Source organism: Mustela nigripes, chromosome 14 (assembly GCF_022355385.1).
Source record: "Mustela nigripes isolate SB6536 chromosome 14, MUSNIG.SB6536, whole genome shotgun sequence".
NCBI classification, from domain to species: Eukaryota; Metazoa; Chordata; class Mammalia; order Carnivora; family Mustelidae; genus Mustela; species Mustela nigripes.
In genome coordinates, this window is record NC_081570.1 from 13,785,258 (window position 1) to 13,801,624 (window position 16,367).

The 16,367-nt window shown below is 58.7% G+C and overlaps 1 protein-coding gene across 4 annotated transcripts; it reads left to right on the forward strand.

Moving 5' to 3' along the window:
* Positions 1-422: 422 nt before the first annotated feature.
* Positions 423-11,663, forward strand: NBL1 (NBL1, DAN family BMP antagonist). 4 transcript variants are annotated; one of them, XM_059376442.1, is made up of 5 exons: positions 433-524; positions 4,610-4,743; positions 8,454-8,648; positions 8,750-8,861; positions 10,216-11,663. In XM_059376442.1, exons 3-5 carry the CDS (start codon positions 8,482-8,484, stop codon positions 10,462-10,464), a joined length of 528 nt encoding a protein of 175 aa, XP_059232425.1. In that variant the 5' UTR covers positions 433-524; positions 4,610-4,743; positions 8,454-8,481; the 3' UTR covers positions 10,465-11,663. The 4 variants fall into 4 exon arrangements, with proteins under 4 accessions (XP_059232424.1, XP_059232425.1, XP_059232427.1 ...); XM_059376441.1 differs by lacking the exon at positions 4,610-4,743 and having other exon boundaries at positions 423-524; XM_059376444.1 differs by lacking the exons at positions 433-524; positions 4,610-4,743 and adding an exon at positions 661-740.
* The last annotated feature ends 4,704 nt before the right edge of the window (positions 11,664-16,367 follow it).

The following is a 16,367-nucleotide window of genomic DNA, read 5'->3' on the forward strand; positions in this document are numbered from 1 at the left end:
GTTGGGCGCGCAGAGCAAGTCGGCGGAGGGCGACTTGAGAAGGGATCGGGGCGCGGGGCTCTCTGCCCGCTGCTCGGGGGCGCCTGCCCGGGCGGCTCCGCAGCTCGCCGTGCCGTCGGATCGCCGCGCAGGCCGGCCCGAGGCTCGCAGGCGGGGAGAAGGGCCGGGCCGGGCGGCCGGGGCGCCCCCTCCCGCGAGCCCGGAGGGAGCGGCCGTGCGCGCCCGCCCGCTCTTTCTTTTTCGCGTCCCTCCCTCCGCTGCCCCCGCCCTCGCTCCCTATTTGGAGCGGAGACACCCCTGACGTCGGAGCCGCTCCGCTCGCCGCTCCCCCGCACCGCGCGCCCGCCCGGGGCCGCAGACGGCGCGCAGCGCAGCCCAGCCGAGCCTCGCGGGGCCGCCGCCAGCCCTGCCGGCCGCCTCCCGAGCCTCCCGGGGGCGCCGGGCCTGCCGCCCCCCGCGGCCCGCAGACAACTCCGCGGGAACCGGCGGGCGCGCCGCGCTCCTCGCCGCCGCCGCCGCGCGCGGTAAGTCCCGCCCGGGCCGGCACGCGGGCGCCCGGCTTCCAGAGGCTTCGGCCGCAGGGGCAGCGCCGCGCCCCCGGCCCGCCCGGCGACCCCGGGACACGGTGCGGAGGCGCCTCCGGACGCCGGGGCTGGGGACGTGGGCGCGGCTCGGGGTGGCTGGGGGCACCGCTGCCCTCCGAGCCCGTCCCCGGACTCGCCGGGGGTTTCCACCGCTTGGTGAGAGTTTCGGCGGCCGGGAGAGGAAGGGAGGGAGGTGCGTGGCGAGCGCACGCCGGGCGGGTAGAGGGCGGGTCGGGCCGCGCGGGCGCCGGGGCAGCGGCCGGAGGTCGGCCGCGGGGCTCGCGCGTCTCCCCGGCTCTGCCCGGGCCTCGCCGCGCCGCGAGCCGCTCCGCTGCGGTACGTTTCTGCCTCCTTTTTGTCTCGCTCCCTGTGTTTCTGTCTCCCCATCCGACTGCCCGTGTCTCTCGTCTCTCTGTTTCCGTCCCCCTCTCTGTTCGGTCCCTTTCTTTCTGTTTCTTCTCCTCTTCTGCCTTCGTGTTCAGCCTCCCTGGGTTTAAGCCTTTATGTTGTCTGTCTCTCCGGTCTGCCCCTCTGGGAGGGGGTACCTTTGTGTCTGTGCATCCCCCTGACCCCCCCCCACCCTAAAATGCAGACAATCCCCCAGTGTCAGAGGCACGAGCCCCCGCAGTGGGGTTCATGAATAGTTTCCTAGACCCGGTAAAAGACGCGTAAACCCTCCCCCTACCTTCCGCCTGCCCCCGGGGCCTGGCCTGGGTCATCCCCCTGGAATTGAGTCTGGGGCAGAGGGAGCCAGCCTTTCCGGGGGCTCAGGGGGCTCAGTTTTCTTAAGAATTCCACCCCCGCGAGGCGGCCGGGACAGCGGGGCCCCGCTGCCGGCCACCTGCCCGCCCCGCTCCCTGGGCGGGGCGATTCTGATATTTTACAAGCCGCTGTAAAGGGGGCAGCTGCCCGCCTTGGCAGGGGGTTGGCAGACATCAGGGGAGAAGGGCACATTTTCAGGCTTTCTGAGGCCCTCGCCCAGCTGGAGGACACCAGCCTGTAACTACGGGAACCCCAGGAAAACAGAGGTCAGGGCTGGAGGCCAAAGGCTGGGCGCTGGCTGGGGAGGGGAGTGGGGAAGCACTTTGTCAACAAGGAGCCCCTCACCCTTTGTTACTGTGGAAACCCCCAGCCTCCAGAAACTCCCCCCAGATGCTGGAGCTGCTTGGGTGTGGTTTGCCTTTAGTTGGGGCCAAAGGAAAGGCAAGACTGGAGCATTTCCTTGGTGACCCTTGCTCCTCTCCCCCCCACCCCTGCAAGCTGGACCTCTTTCTCCTGGGCCTGCGCCTGGGAGGGGTGGATGAGGAGAGTAGGTGGTCTGCATTAGCCACGGGTATATCCTCATTCTTTTCAAGTGAGATTTCAGACTGAGTTTGGCTCTTTCTCCCCACCCCCAGCCCCAAGGGTCGGAGGCTGCAGAGTGGGCAGGGATGCCGGTGAGGTCTGCAGTGGGACTTCTGCTGAGCAGATGTGTAGCGGGCCCTGCAGCAGCTCATTAGCATAGATTTGTTTTGAGACAGTTTTGGGTCTGTGGGCAGGAGGGTCTGCAGGTGGGAGAGCCCTGGCCTGGGGCGGGGGGCGGTGGGGGGGGTGGTTTGCTGTGGCCCCGAAGCGGGACCTGCCTGGCAGAGGCGGGCAAGCCTTGGGAGCATGGGCCTGGCTCTGGGCGTCTACCCCCTGGGACAGTTAGTTCATGCTCTGCCAGCGCCTAGGGCTGAGGGGAGGAAGGAAGCCACCCCGCGGTGAGACTGGGGTCATGGAATCACAGTGGCCTTAAGCAACATGCCGGAGCCAGACTGCACTTGAGGGAATCTGCTTAAATGGACCTTCCCAGGCCATGCTCGCTCTTCTGGAGGGGACCAGTGTGGGGCTCGGGGAGGCAACGCAAATGTTCAGGGGGGCTCCGTCTGTAACTCCTAGACTTGATCGTGCCCGGGGACACAGTGAGTCAGTGGATGGGCTTGGGCCTGAACTTGCCCTTGGACCCCAGAGCAGGCCCAGTAGAGCCTACTGAGAGGAGCGGGGCTGGGGTCTGATGCCTCTTGGCCGGAGTCCCAGAGCGACCTTTCCAGCTGCACCATTCAAGGAAGTCCCTGCGCTCATTCCAAGACCTGCAGGGACTGCCCCACCCTGGCTGAGCCCAAGCCTGGGGCTATGGCCACAGAGGCCACGCCCTCCGCACCCTCCTTGGGGACAGCCTGGCAGCCAGGCCCAGCCTGTTTTCTCCTGGGTGGGTCCGAGGGGACTGATCTCTCCAAGACCCTGTCCCTTCAGTCAGTGGCCCCAGAGTGAGAGTCTGAGGATTCTTCCTCTTGGCTCCGACCCTGGCCAGTCCGTGTGGGAGGCAGCACTCAACAGTTTATAAAACCCTTTCTAAGACATCATCTCCGATGGTTGAGTTTCCCCTAAATCCACTCTCATCAGGGCAGCTGCAACCCCGGATTTGGTTATTTTCAGGACCCACCCAGGATCTGATGGGAGGAGGGGAGGGGGAGGGGAGGGAGAAGGGCATCCTGTGGGAGGCGGGGAGAGGGTGGGGGCAAAGTTCAGGGACCCCAGGCTAGCCCTAGGGGTGACATTGCTGAGGCTGTATCCTGTGGCAGCTGCTCTCTGCAGACCTTTCTGCGCACTCCGTGTGCCCACCTTACAGATGAGGAAATGGAGGCACAGAAAGTTTATGTTGGCCAAGGTAGGATGTGAACCTGGGTCTGTGGCCGTCCGTGGCGGGGGACCCAGAGCGTGCTCTGTGCGTATGTGGATAGGGAAAGCAGGAGGGGGTGGGCTGGGGTCATCTGATCACTTTGAGAGCAACACACCACACACACCACGGGCTTGGGGAGTCCATCACCGTGTCGCCCAGATGCTGGGCCCACAGGCAGGAGCCTCCGTCTGACTCAGGTGGGGCTGTAGGCGGGAAGGGTGCCCAGGAGAGGTTAGGAAGCAAGTGGAAGTCGGGGAGATCCTTGCCACCAGGGGTTTGCCAGCCCTGGCCTCATCTGCTTCCACACCAGGCTCATTGCTGCGAACGGTGACTCCAGGGGCCTGTGTGTGTATGTGACTGGTGGGGAGTGGACCTTTCTAGCAAGAAAATCCTGGCATATGTAGCCTGAATATTCAGATTTGCCCTAAAGAGGAAACAGGCAGCGACTGTTCACTTGTTACACAATATAGGCTCTGCGAAGGGGTTCACGGTGGGGGTGGGTGGGCTGGAGGGCTCCCTGGAAATCTGGGTCCCTCCAGTGACTTGAACACTTTGTTCCAGGCCCTGGAATCCAGGCAGCAGCGTGGGTGGCTCCCGTCAGCAGTGCTGTTATGGGGGTCCCTGCCCTGGGGAGTTTGGGGGGCCATAGCTCCCGACCTGGCTGGGCCTCAGAATCATGTGGGAGTGTCGTTGATGATGCCCGGACCACAGCCTGGACCTGTGGGGTTTAAAATGCAGCGCCGGGGCCGGGGAATGTGGGCTTTGGCAAGCATCTCTGGGAAGATGCTGGGTTCTGGGCGGTGTGGAAAGAGAGAAGGGGGACCCTGAAGGCCCAACCACGGAACATGTCTGCTGCCCCTCCCCCACCCCTCCCTGGGGACCTTTTGAATGAAGGATCCCGAGAAAGCCCCCCCACCGGCTCTGCTGTGTTCGTCCACTGCCCTTTTCTCTGGAATGAGAAAGCTGGACGCTCGCCTCCTTGTTCTGTGCCTCAGTTTCCACGCGCACGGCCCCTCCTCCCCCCCCAGGGAATTTTCTGTGTCATTGGCAGCCTCAGGATGTGTCTGGTGTTTGCATAAGGCCTCTGAGGATCTGGGGGGTTTGGATCTAGGCGCGACAGGGATCTGGTGAGAAGGCACTCACCCCCCACTGAAATCTTGCCACGACTCGGAGGCAGGCCTGTATCAGACCTTTCCCGAGGCTCCAATGTCCCAGGGGTCGGCCCTGGCTGCACTGTTGTCAGTGGCAGGGTGTGTGTGTGTGTGTTTGTGTGGTGGTCTCATGGGCCATACAGTCAGGAGTGGAACTTGAACTCTGCTCCCAGGTAGTGCGAATAAGGATAAGAGACGCAGCCTGCCGGGGCAGGGAGCCCCAGGCCTCTTGCCAACTCTGGACCCTTCCCTGGACGCCTCTTCCTGTTTCTGGATTTATCCTCCGGGAGCCTTCCCGTCTGCAAAGGTAGCTGGTGCTTATCTTGCTGCTGTCCATATTCAAGTCTTGGTGTTGGTCAGTCCTGATCTTGTAAGCTTGAGCAAATCTCTTAACCTCCCCATGCCTCAGTTTCCTCCTCTGTAGAAGGGGGGAGCTAGTAGTCGCTATCTCACGGGTGGTTGTAAGGACTGCATAAATGCATACACGTTAAAAGCACCCAGAACAGTGTCTGGCCCAGTTAGCACCAACTCTTGCTCTGAGACAGGTGGGGCATGGGCCGGGCTCTTAGCAACGAAGCCCCTCTCCTTGCTTTCGCGAGTGCGGTCCCCTCGGCCCGGAGCTCCCTCCTCTCCCGGTCATTGGTAACTCACCGCAAATCCTGAATTACATCCAGAATTAATGGGGTGCCTGGGTGGCTCAATTGGTTAAGCATCTGCCTTTGGCTCCGGTCATGATCTCAGGGTCCTGGGATTGAGCCCTGCCTTGGGCTCCCTGCTCAGTGGGGAGTCTGCTTCTCCCTCTCCCTCTGCCTCTCCCCACTGCTTGTGCTCTCTCACTCTCTCTCTCTCAAATAAATTCTTTAAAATCAATAAATCCAGAATTAAGAATCCCTCCTTCCCTGCACCCCAACCTTCCCCGACTTCCCATCTGAACAACTGCTTCCGTGAAACCCCACTTCCTTCAACCTCCTCCTCTAGGCTCTGAGCTCTGAGCGGGCATAGGGTCTGCGCTCCCAGCTACCCTGCGCTCCCTTGGCCTCCGTCTCCCCCACCACCTAGGAAGTGCTTAGTGGACTGAGCGTTAAACTGTGGGGAACTTCATGCTTCATGGGAAGGGCACCGCTTGGCCCGACTTGCTGGGGGACCTTGGGGATGACCCCTTTGCAAAGCAAGGGGGTGGGGGGCTGTGGGCCTGGGGGAATCCCTCTGCCCATCCTGGCATTCTAGGAGTCCCATGACTTGCGGCGTGATCTTTAGGGAGGGAAGAAGAGATGAGAATCTGTGGGTGAGGCTCTTGTCTGAGGAAGGAAGGTCCCACTGCTGTCTAGAAAAATTAGCTGAGCATAAACCAAAAATAAAGAAAACCTGTGAGCCGTGTGAGGCCTGCCCCCCCTTCCTGTGCTTCTCCCAGGGGATGGGGACCCGACTGAGCTGGGGGCCCGCGGACTGCCTTCTCTGAGTCCCTCTCCCCAGCAGTGCTGTGCTCCCATCTTAGGGTAGGGGAAAGTAGGTGCAGAGAGGTGAGCTTTATTTCTGGAAGTCACACAGCTCCTAGGTGGGAAGGCCAGACTTGAACCAGAGGACTCCGGGGGCCATGCTTGGGGTGGGAGCAGGGCCGCCAGTCTGGGTAAGCAGACAGTGGCTCCAGCTTGCTCTGAGGTCCTGGGTGCTGGCAGGTTGGCTAAAGGGACCCCCCACTTTCCCCCTCTGGGCCCTGCTGGGTTAGCTCTGGACTGTGCCCTGGAGAGCAAGATTCCCCCTTCGCTATAACCTGAACCTAATAACCAGTCCCTGTGCTCCAGGCCCGTGACTCCCCCTAAAACCTCACCACTGCCCTGTCTCTCAATAAGCCTTGTTATTGGTCTTACCCCTGTCTCAGCTCTGCCCCCCTTTAGCCTGGTCCAGGCCCACGGCTGCCATTCCAAAACCGCCCCCCCACCCCCCCCGCAAATCACCTGCAAAACAGATCCATGGGACTCAGGGCTACTAACACACCATCCCAGCCTCAACTCCCAATCACCTCCTGCCTGGCCCAATCTTCCTAAGGAACCGTCACAGGGTCAGGGAGAGGACAAAGTGCCCAGACCTGCCTGAGGTCTTTGAGGGAGCTCTGGCCTCAGGGGGTGGGGGTGGGGGTCCCTGCGGGGCTCCTTGTGGCGTGCTGTGGTCAGACCCCGACTCCAAGCCCGATTCCCCAGGTACAGAAGAGGACCCAGTGGGGTCAGAGAGACTTCTGGATGCCCCGCTGGTTGAAAAATTAGTTGGGTTGCCAGTTAGGAACGAGTCTGTCCTATTTTGTTAGGATGTGGTTGTACTGAAAACACGGGTTCGCTGTCGGTCTTGTGAGTGAGACCGGAAATATGTGGGTGAGAGCCAGGGTCATGACACAAACGCAGTTGGGACTGGGCAGGCTGTCCCGACTCACCTCCTACTGCTCTCCCTGCTTCACCCCTCCCCGCTGGCTGGGAGCAGGGGTCACCCAGGCGTTGGGGTCCAGTGAGATGGGACTCAGCTCTGCTTCTGGAGACCTCCTGCAGGGAGAAGGGGCTGAGCAGGACTTTCTGGGTGGAGGGAACACGGGGCTGTGGAGGTGGTCCCAGCCCTGCAGGGGGCCCGGGCCCTCTCCTAGAGCCCAGCTGAGCCAGCCCACCTAGGTCTTCCCTGGAGTAACAGGCAAGACCCCCAACACCACCCCCTTTCTGGACACTTCACCAAGGAGGCTGACTGAGGGTAGGGTCATTCAGAAAGGGTATGTTCCCACTCTAGTGCTGGGTGTCTGTGGGACAGTACCTGGCCCCTGATCCCGACTCGGCCATGCCCAGACCCCGCTTGGGACCGTCCCAAGGCATGGAATCCTGGACTGACTGAGTTGGACCAGTTCTCGAGCCTGGCTCCAAGTCGGAGGCACCTTGGAAGCTTGCTAGAAAATTCGCAGCCCCGCTTAGCCCTAGAACTTCACTCCAGAAGTCCCTAGGGAACTCGGGATTCTTATGATCCGCCGACTTTGACAACCAGTGTCCAGGGCACCTCACTCATTTTAGAGGTGGGGACACTGAGGCCTGGGTGTCCAGGGTCGTACAGCAGGTGCGGACTCCCGGATCCCCATTCTACACCCTTTCCCATGTCCTGTCCCCATAGCACCCCCTTGCAGGCCTGGCCCTCATTTCCAAGTCGCTCTGAAGCCTCCCTCTTCCACACGTTTGGAGGTTGGGGAGACGGCAAAGCCTAGGGAGGCTGAAGTCGGGGAACACGATCCTTCGGACACACGCTGCCCTGCAGCGCCATCTTCCGGCCAGTTCTGGTATTACCGTCTCCTTCCATCCCGTCAGACTCTGGTCTTGCCTTGGAGTTTGGGATGGTCCTGGGGATACATAAAGATGTATGTATAGACTCAGGGCTTGCGGCTCTGGTGGGGGATCCAAAAAAGAAGTAGCCTGGTCCGGGGTTAGCTTTTTCCCCTGACGCCCAGCCAGCCAAGGTGGCCCAAGAAGTCACAGTGCTGGATGGAGGAGGTTAGCTTTCCTGGTAGCTGACATGCAGGCGGTGTGCCCAGGAGATGCGCTGGGTGGCCAGCCCCTCGAGGGCAGGCACTGTGTTTCCCGGGCAAGCCTGTGTGTTTGCCAGAGGCGCTGAAGCATCACAGTCCTCTGCCATCCTGTCTCGCCATCCCCATTTCTTGGATGAAGAAACCGAGGCACAGACATAGAAAGGAACTTGCTCAAAGCTGCACAGTAGGGTAGCAGAGCAGCACCCGCAGAGCGTGCATTATGGGCTAGTCTCACCGCTGGGGCTCTCATAACCTCCTGGGCGCCCATGGCACGTGCATATGTTAGTGCCTCCACTGTCGAGGTTCAGAAAGGACAAATAACGGGTCCAAGGTTGTGCTTTGCTGGTAAGCGGTAGAGCTAGGGCTCGAACCCAGGCAGTCGGGTGGCAGAGCCCGTGATTGTCATGCTGCTGTCCCCTCTGTCCACGGGGCCTCTGGGCCCCACCAGCCTCACCTGCATCTGTGCTCAGTCCTAGGGCCCTAGAGGCCACGGGCAGGATGCTCCGGGTCCTGGTGGGGGCCGTCCTCCCCGCAATGCTGCTGGCCGCTCCGCCGCCCATCAACAAACTGGCACTGTTCCCGGACAAGAGCGCCTGGTGTGAGGCCAAGAACATCACCCAGATCGTGGGCCACAGCGGCTGCGAGGCCAAGTCCATCCAGAACAGGTGCGGGGCAGGGCCAGTGGGGGGAGGGGCAGAAGACGGGGCAGCCCATCCCCGCCGCCGCTGCTGCGGTGTCACGGGCACAGTGACCTCTCCTCCTGCAGGGCGTGCCTAGGACAGTGCTTCAGTTACAGCGTTCCCAACACCTTCCCGCAGTCTACGGAGTCCCTGGTTCACTGCGACTCCTGCATGCCGGCCCAGTCCATGTGGGAGATCGTGAGTACTGCTGCCTGCCCCTGTCTGCCTGGGCCTCGGCCGCAGGGCCTACCGGTCAGGCCCTGCCCTGTACGGGGGCCGAGAATTGTGCTGGGGCTCCAGACGTGGCCCTTGCCACAGGATGGCTTATGTGTCTGACACCAATGTGTACTGGACAAGAGCTCTTCCTGCAGCTCCATTCTGATGTCAGTCCTACAATGAAATTCTTTGAGTGGTTTCTTACTCTTTTAAGATGAGGCCCAATCCTCGCCGTGTCCCACAGTGCCCAGCGTGGCCTGGCTCCCTCCCCAGTCTCTTGAGCTTTGTCTCGCCTCCCTTATCTTTTTTACTTGCTTGACACTTGACATCAGTATGCTTTCTTTCAATCTCTCATACCTGCTCTGCATGGTACAACCACAGGGCCTTTGGATGTGCTCTTTCCCCTGTTTGGAATACCTCTCTTCTCCTTACTCACTTAACATCTATTCATTCTCCTGCTCTTCGCTTGGCAGCATTTTCAGGGCCCTTTCTTATCCCCCTGAGCATTGTGTGCGTCTGCTTTGACCTCTGTCCTCTCACAGTTTTCCATCTGCATTTGGGTGATTGTGACAAGTCTGCTTCCCTCGTTAGACTCTGAATTCTTTGCAGGACCATGCCTATCCTTATGTCCCCAGCACTGGCAGGGAGTAGGTGCTTTGTGGAAGGAAGGAGGGAGAAAAGGGGAAGAAAGATGGAAAAAGGGAGAGCTGTTGGAAAAGCAACAGCAAAAGCAAGACCCGACAGGGTCCAGTGGGGCAGACCTAGGCTGGGCTGTGGCTTTGAGATGGGGCTCTTTGAGGGTGTGATGTTGGAACAGCGCCCCAAAGGTTAAGTGGAAGTCAAGTGGGCGATTTGGGGGCAGGTGGTCTGGGATAGGTTAGGTGAGGACCTTCCAGGTGGAGGGAACAGCATGTGCAAAGTCTCGGGCTGATCAGGCAGCTTAGACTTGATGGGAGTGACACGAGATCAGGGATGGAGAGGTCAGCCAGAGGCCGCCTGAAGGTCCTGGGGGTGGGGAGCTTGGTGAGGAGTCTGGACTTTTCTTCAAGTCCACTGAGGTGGACTGTGGACAGGGGCAGGCCCCGTTGGATTTCTCCCCGCAGGCTGCCGTGAGGAAATGGGTAGGGAGGGGGCAGGACAGGTTGTGAGGAGACAAGTCGGGTGGCTCTTGCGGCGGCTTGCCCTCCTCCCTGTGGAGGGGCCCGCAAAGCTGACGGGGTACCCTCCAGGCAGGCTCAGGCATTCTGGGGTCTCTGGGACTGTCGGTCCCATGAGGAGTGTTGTTGCCCGTGGGGCCTCTGGAAACATGTCTCCCCTTTTCTGCTGTTCTCTGCAGGTGACCTTGGAGTGCCCCGGCCACGAGGAGGTGCCCCGGGTGGACAAGCTGGTGGAGAAGATCGTGCACTGTAGCTGCCAAGCATGTGGCAAGGAGCCCAGCCACGGGCTGAGCGTCTATGTGCAGGGCGAGGACGCGCCGGGTTCCCAGCCGGGCACCCGTCCCCACCCCCACCCGGGCGGGCAGACCCCCGAGCCCGAGGATCCCCCCGGGGCCCCCCACGTGGAGGAAGAGGGGGCTGAGGACTGAGGCCCCAACTCCTCCTCCCCTCTCATCCCCTGTGGAATGTTGGGTCTCAACCTCGGGGGAGCGGTGGGGAGACAGGCCGGAGCCCCCCCTTTGGCACTGGATGGACTTGGATTCAGACTTGGACTTGGAACGCTTTCCGGTTGCCGTGGAGATCTGAAGGGAGGGGTTGGGGCCAAGCTGCACAATTTAATATATTCAAGAGTGAGGGGAGGTAGCAGAGGTCTTCAGGGTTCTTTTTCGGAGGGGGTGGGTGGTTCTCTTCCTTTCTGCCTCCTAGAGATACGCCTTTGGGAGCAGGAAGAGGTTGGCTAAGCTGCTGAGGTGGGTGTGAGATCCTCACCGTCCTGGTGGGGCGGGGCCCCTGGGGTACAGATGGTGGAGCGGGGACCCTGGGCTGAGGGTCGGTGCCTTGCCAGCAGCAGCCTTGAGGAAGGGGCTGGGTCCAGGCTAGGAAGACCACTGGCAGAAGCTCGAGCCCCATAGGTTTCCCCAAAGGTCTCTCGTCCCCAGGAGAGCTTCTCCCCATTGGCACCAAAATGGCCCTCCCTCGATGGTGTGCTTGGGAGTCAGGTCTGGGCAGGACCCTGCTGACTCATGGCCCTGGAGCCGAGGCCTTTCTGGCTTCCTTGGCTTTCCAGGGGGTGGAGGAAGGCAAGGGAGGAGCTTACCTGGGCAGGGGGGACCAACCCTGGAGTCTTCCTCACCCTCCCACTGCCCCCCCCAAGTCTTGGGCAAAAACGGATGGAGCTAGCCTTCCCCCTCCTGGGGAGCTCTTTCTAAATCTGATGGGGGGGGGGGCTGGTGGGGGGTGGGGGGTGCTCCAAGGAGGGATCTGGGTGGGGTAGACTCTGGCTGAGCCTCAAGAAACCAGGAAGAGGAGGGGGGAGGGCTCATGGCGGCCAGTGTCCCTACAGCTCTCCAGCACCCAGTTCTACCCATCACCCCCACCCCACCAGCTGCACTTTAACCCAGAGGGCAGTGAGGTCCCGGGGACAGGGCCAGCGGGCGGGCCGTGAAGAACGCCTCGGTACCCACACCCGCCTGTGTCTGCCCTTCTGTCCCCAGGGTGGCGGTCAGCTCCCCCGGCCCCCCCGGCCCCCCCGGCCCCCACTCCCGGCTGTTCTGACAAGGGCTTCTGGAGCTTGTAACCAGCAGATTGTTTCCCTGAGTTTTCTCATGAATAAATTTCCTTCAATGCTTGTGTTCTCTTCCTCACTGGGTGCCTCTGCTGACCCAGAGTCCCCAAAGGGGTCCTCAGCAAGGCCTGGGGGAGGGGGTCAGGCTGCGCAGTGAGAAGCCCCTAGTGGCCCTCCCACTTCGCTGCCTTGTGGGCCTGTGGCTGCTGCCTCCTTGGCTCCCAGCTCTCTCCTTGGGCGCCCATGTCTGGCCTCGGGTATATCTTGGGTGGGCCTCCAGACCAGGCGCTTTTCATCTTGACCCCTGGGCCCTTTGGGCTTAGCTCATGCCATCTGTTCCCCCTCCCAGGGACCCAGTATCAGCCCTTTCCTGGACCCCCGTCTAGTCTGACCTGGTAGAAGGGGAAAGAGACAAAGCCAGTGGTTATAAAGAAATATACAAGTTTGGGTGCTGTGCTAAGTACTCTACACAAAGTCACTCACTTAATCCTCGGCACCAGCCTGTGATGCAGATATTGGCTCGCACTGTACAGAGGAGGCGGCCGAAGTGGGGAGAGATTGCATCATCTGTCCGGGGCAGCATGGTTGAAAGACGGCGGCCACAGGACTCGAGCCCAGGTCTGATCCTGCTCTCAGCGTAACGTCAGTGGTTGTCATTTGTAGGTTTCCTGCTGTGTGCCAGGTGGGTGCCTGACCACCTCACAGGGACCGGGGGATTTGGGATCACTACCCCCAGGCCATTCGGTACCCCCAGTTCTCCATCATTGAGACACGGCAGGGCTGGCGGGGTGCGCGAAGGCCCAGACCCTTTGTTCCCCATCCTTACCAGACAATTCACATATATTACTACTAATCCACGGAAAATCCACTTTTTGGAATCGAGTGCTTTTATGCCCTGGGAGTGCTGTGCACAGGCCTGTAAGCAGCGGCGCCCGGAGTCTAATCTTGCGCCCTCTAGCGACAACGGTGCTGTACCACACGCGCGATTTCCTCAGAGGATGCTGCCTTCCCAGAGCATGGCTGCTCTGGGCTGTTGTGCAGGTTGTGTACTTCCCAGCTCCGGAATGGCGTTTCTTGCGGTTGTGCGGGCGTAGCCATCCACCGGGGCCCTACATCCCTGACGTGGAGTTGGATTGGAGAGAAGTAGACCTCCTGCATGCAGACTCAGTGACTCCTAGTCTGGTAGGGACAAGCCCTGGTCATATTAACAGCCATTCCGTACGGCTGGTGGTGAGGCCTGGCCCAAGGATGCAGAGAAGATGCTGCGGGGCTTCCAAGGACTCAGAGAGCACGTCCAAAGGCAGGGCTTTCTGGGGCCTTGGACACGGTTTTGGAGCTCAGAACCAAGCACCATGCTGGCAGGATGAATCTTGGGTCAGGAGCCTCCTCCATCCTGTGTATGGAACCAGGCAGGGTAGACATATAAAGAAATTAAGAAGCTCATTGGCAGGCGAGAATTCTACCACTGAACCACCCATGCGCCGATAAGAAGCTCATTGGAAAGAAAGCAGGAAGATGGGTTGGCGTGGCTGGTGGCAGGTGTGCAATGCTAGCCAGAGTTCAGACTTCATTCTCCTTGCAGTAAGAGCCCCGGAGGGCTCTGCACAGAGCTGGGTTTCCCAGAGACTGGAGACGGATGGTGGTGACTGCAGTGGTCCGGGCAGGAGATAGAGACCAGAGACCACAGACCAGAATTGAGTGGGGGCCCTGGGGAGGCGGGGCCAGGTTGGAGAGGAGTCGCTGATTGGATGCGGGAGCAGCAAATGGGAGGAGCCAGATTTGAATGCTGACATCGCTTGGGCCCGCCTGCCATTGGGCATGGGATGGGAAATAGTGACTTCTCTTTTCCTTGCCAACCTCAAGCTGAACCACCAAGAGAGCCCAGAAAAAAACATTTCAGGTCCTCCTCTGCCCTTCACTCCCTCCCCTGCTCCCCGCCCCACAGCAATGGTAGAAAGATCTTAAAATCTTTACAAGGGATTAACACGGAAAGCACAGGCTCCTCTCGGTAAGGGCGGTTAAGTAATTAGTAGCAGCTTCCCCTCCTTGTGTGCCTACATGGAGTCTACAGCTCCCAGCTTGTTTTCTTCCCGGGCTCCAAGCCTCTGGAAATATCCAGTCAGCCTGGGTTTAAATTCAGGCTGGGCCACTTCCTAGCTGTGTAATCTTGAGCAGGTCAACTCCCCAGGCTCAGTTTGCCCATCTGCAAAACGGGGACTAATGATCGCATCTCCTTTAACTCCCAGGGTCATGGTGAGCTTTACCTAAATGAATGAGCAAGTGGAGTTTGGAACAGTGCCTGGCATGTAGTAAGGACATATGGCTGGCTCAGTCCACAGAGCATGTGACTCTTGATCTCAGGGTCCTGAGTTCAAGCCCCATGCTGGGTGCGGAGCTTACATTACAGAATAAAACACACACACATGAGCAAAATGATGGCTGTTCCTCTAGTTATTGAGAACGAAGATTGGGTCCCAACTGCTGGTGGCTGGGCTAATAGTTTTGCGCATTTTTTCATTGAACAGATGTTTATTGGGAGCCCATTATGTGCTGAGGATAGAGCAGTGAACAAAACAGACAAATTCCCAGACTCATGGAGTTTAGGCAGTTAATCTGTGAGAGCAGCTTTGAGCAGGCTTCACGGCCTCCCTGGCTCTTGGTTTCTCCATCTCCATAATGTGGAGCTCCAGTGAGCATGGAGGTCCAGGCCAAAGGCCTTCTGAAGAGTCACCTGTTCCACTGTGACATCAGCCTTCTCCTCCAGAGAGGGAACTCCCCGTGGCTAGAAGTAATCAAGCAAAGGCTGAGGATCCCTGGAGGCTCCTCTCTACCCTGAAAGATTAAGAAAGTCTGGGGCTTTATTATTTCACAACAGATAACAATAAACTTGTGAGTGTGGAACTTTTGTAAAGTTCTTAAATTCATGATAATAGTGTGGCCACAAGGTGGCGCCACCACCCAGGCCCAATCTTGAAAAAGAAAATTAAAAAAAAAAAGAAAATGATAAGTTAAGGGGCGCCTGTGTAGCCCAGTGGGTTAAGCATCTCATGCTTGGTTTCGGCTCAGGTAGTGACTTCAGGGTCATGAGATTGAGCCCCTGTTGGGCTCCATGCTCAGTGGGGAGTCTGCTTGAGGCTCTCTCCCAAACCCGTGTGCACGCTCTCTCTCAAATAAATAAATGGATCTTTTTAAAAATTATAGTTAAGCACAGATCACAATATAACAAACGTCTGTGAACCTGTCACCCAGAATGAACAAATATTAACAAATCTGTCCTGTTTTCTTTGGGCCTTTAAAAAAAATAAATGAGGTTCCTGAGTCCGCAGAGCTGGTAAGCAACAGCAGTGGGATTCCAAGTCTGGTCTTTATGATGCTCAGCCTAGTGCCTGGTATCCTGTCCTTCGGGGCATGGCAGAAACTGTCACAGGGGTGTCACATGGGACACCTGCTGCCTAGACCCATCTGTAGACCCTACGACTGGGACTCTGGGCCCCAAACAGTGGCTTGGGGGCGGGTGAGGCGCTGCAGGGTCGTGAGGTTTTTGTCTTGGGTGTTAGGCAATCCTGAGTTTCAGTTCCACTTGGTCTCTTGCTCCTGGTGGACCTTGGGTGAGGCCCCTGGACTCTCCGAGCCCCTGTTTAACACCTACCTATCCGCATTATTGGTAGGAATAAGAGAACAAAACCCTTGGGACATCGCAGGAATCTTTTACATGGGGCTATGAATTTTCTCTTTCTGCGGAGGGAAAAAGGCCCCCTTCCCCTTCAGACTCCCTTTATGTTGCTTTTCATTTTCTTTTAAAATATATATATATATATTTTTAAGATTTTATTTATTTATTTGACAGGCAGAGATCACAAGTAGGCAGAGAGGCAGGCAGAGAGAGAGGAGGAAGCAGGCTCCCTGCTGAGCAGAGAGCCCGATGTGGGGCTCGATCCCAGGACCCTGGGATCATGACCTGAGCCGAAGGCAGAGGCTTTAACCCACTGAGCCACTCTGGCGCCCCATCTTTTTAAAAATATTTTATTTGACAGAAAGAAACACAGCGAGAGAGGGAGCACAGGCAGGGGGCAGAGGGAGAGTGAGTAGCAGGCTTCCTGCTGAACAAGGAGCCCCATGTGGGGCTTGATCCCAGGACCCTGGGATCATGACCTCCGCTGAAAGACGCCTAATGACTGAGCCATCCAGATGCCCCCCCCCCTCCCCGCCATAGCTGCGATCCCTTTAGGATGACTTTACAAGTCTGTTACGCTTATTGTTTATTGTCTGTCTCCTTCCACTAGAATGAAACTCCATGAAGCTAGATCTTAGTTGTGGTTACTGTAGTGCCCTGCCTGGCCAGAACACTGCCCAATATCTAGTAGGTGCTCAATAAATGTTTGTTGAATGAATGGATGGAATCCACAGTACTGATCTGTGAAGCGTCTGGTAGTGACTCCCTTTTTTTTTTTTTTTTTAAGATTTTATTTATTTATGACACAGAGAGAGATCGAGAGAAGGAACACAAGCTGGGGGAGTGGGAGAGGGAGAAGCAGGCCTCCTGCTGGGCAGGGAGCCCGATATGGAGCTCCATCTCAGGACCCTGGGATCATGACCCCAGAGGAAGGCAGACGCTTAATGAGTGAGCCACCCAGGCGCCCCCCGGTACAAACTCTTCTTCGCTGGCAGGCAGAGAGTACGTTCAGGGGGTGCTCCACATCTACCTGCAGTGCCTGCCTCTACCCCATCTGGCCTAGGGATTCCCAGATCTGTTCCCATTCTGTGTCA

Excerpts from the sequence above, each read along its gene's own strand:
- NBL1 (XM_059376441.1), top strand. The coding sequence starts at position 8,482 with ATGCTCCGGGTCCTGGTGGGGGCCGTCCTCCCCGCAATGCTGCTGGCC. Across the intron at positions 8,649-8,749 it reads GCCAAGTCCATCCAGAACAG|GGCGTGCCTAGGACAGTGCT; the intron begins GTGCGGGGCAGG and ends CTCCTCCTGCAG. Across the intron at positions 8,862-10,215 it reads CCCAGTCCATGTGGGAGATC|GTGACCTTGGAGTGCCCCGG; the intron begins GTGAGTACTGCT and ends TGTTCTCTGCAG.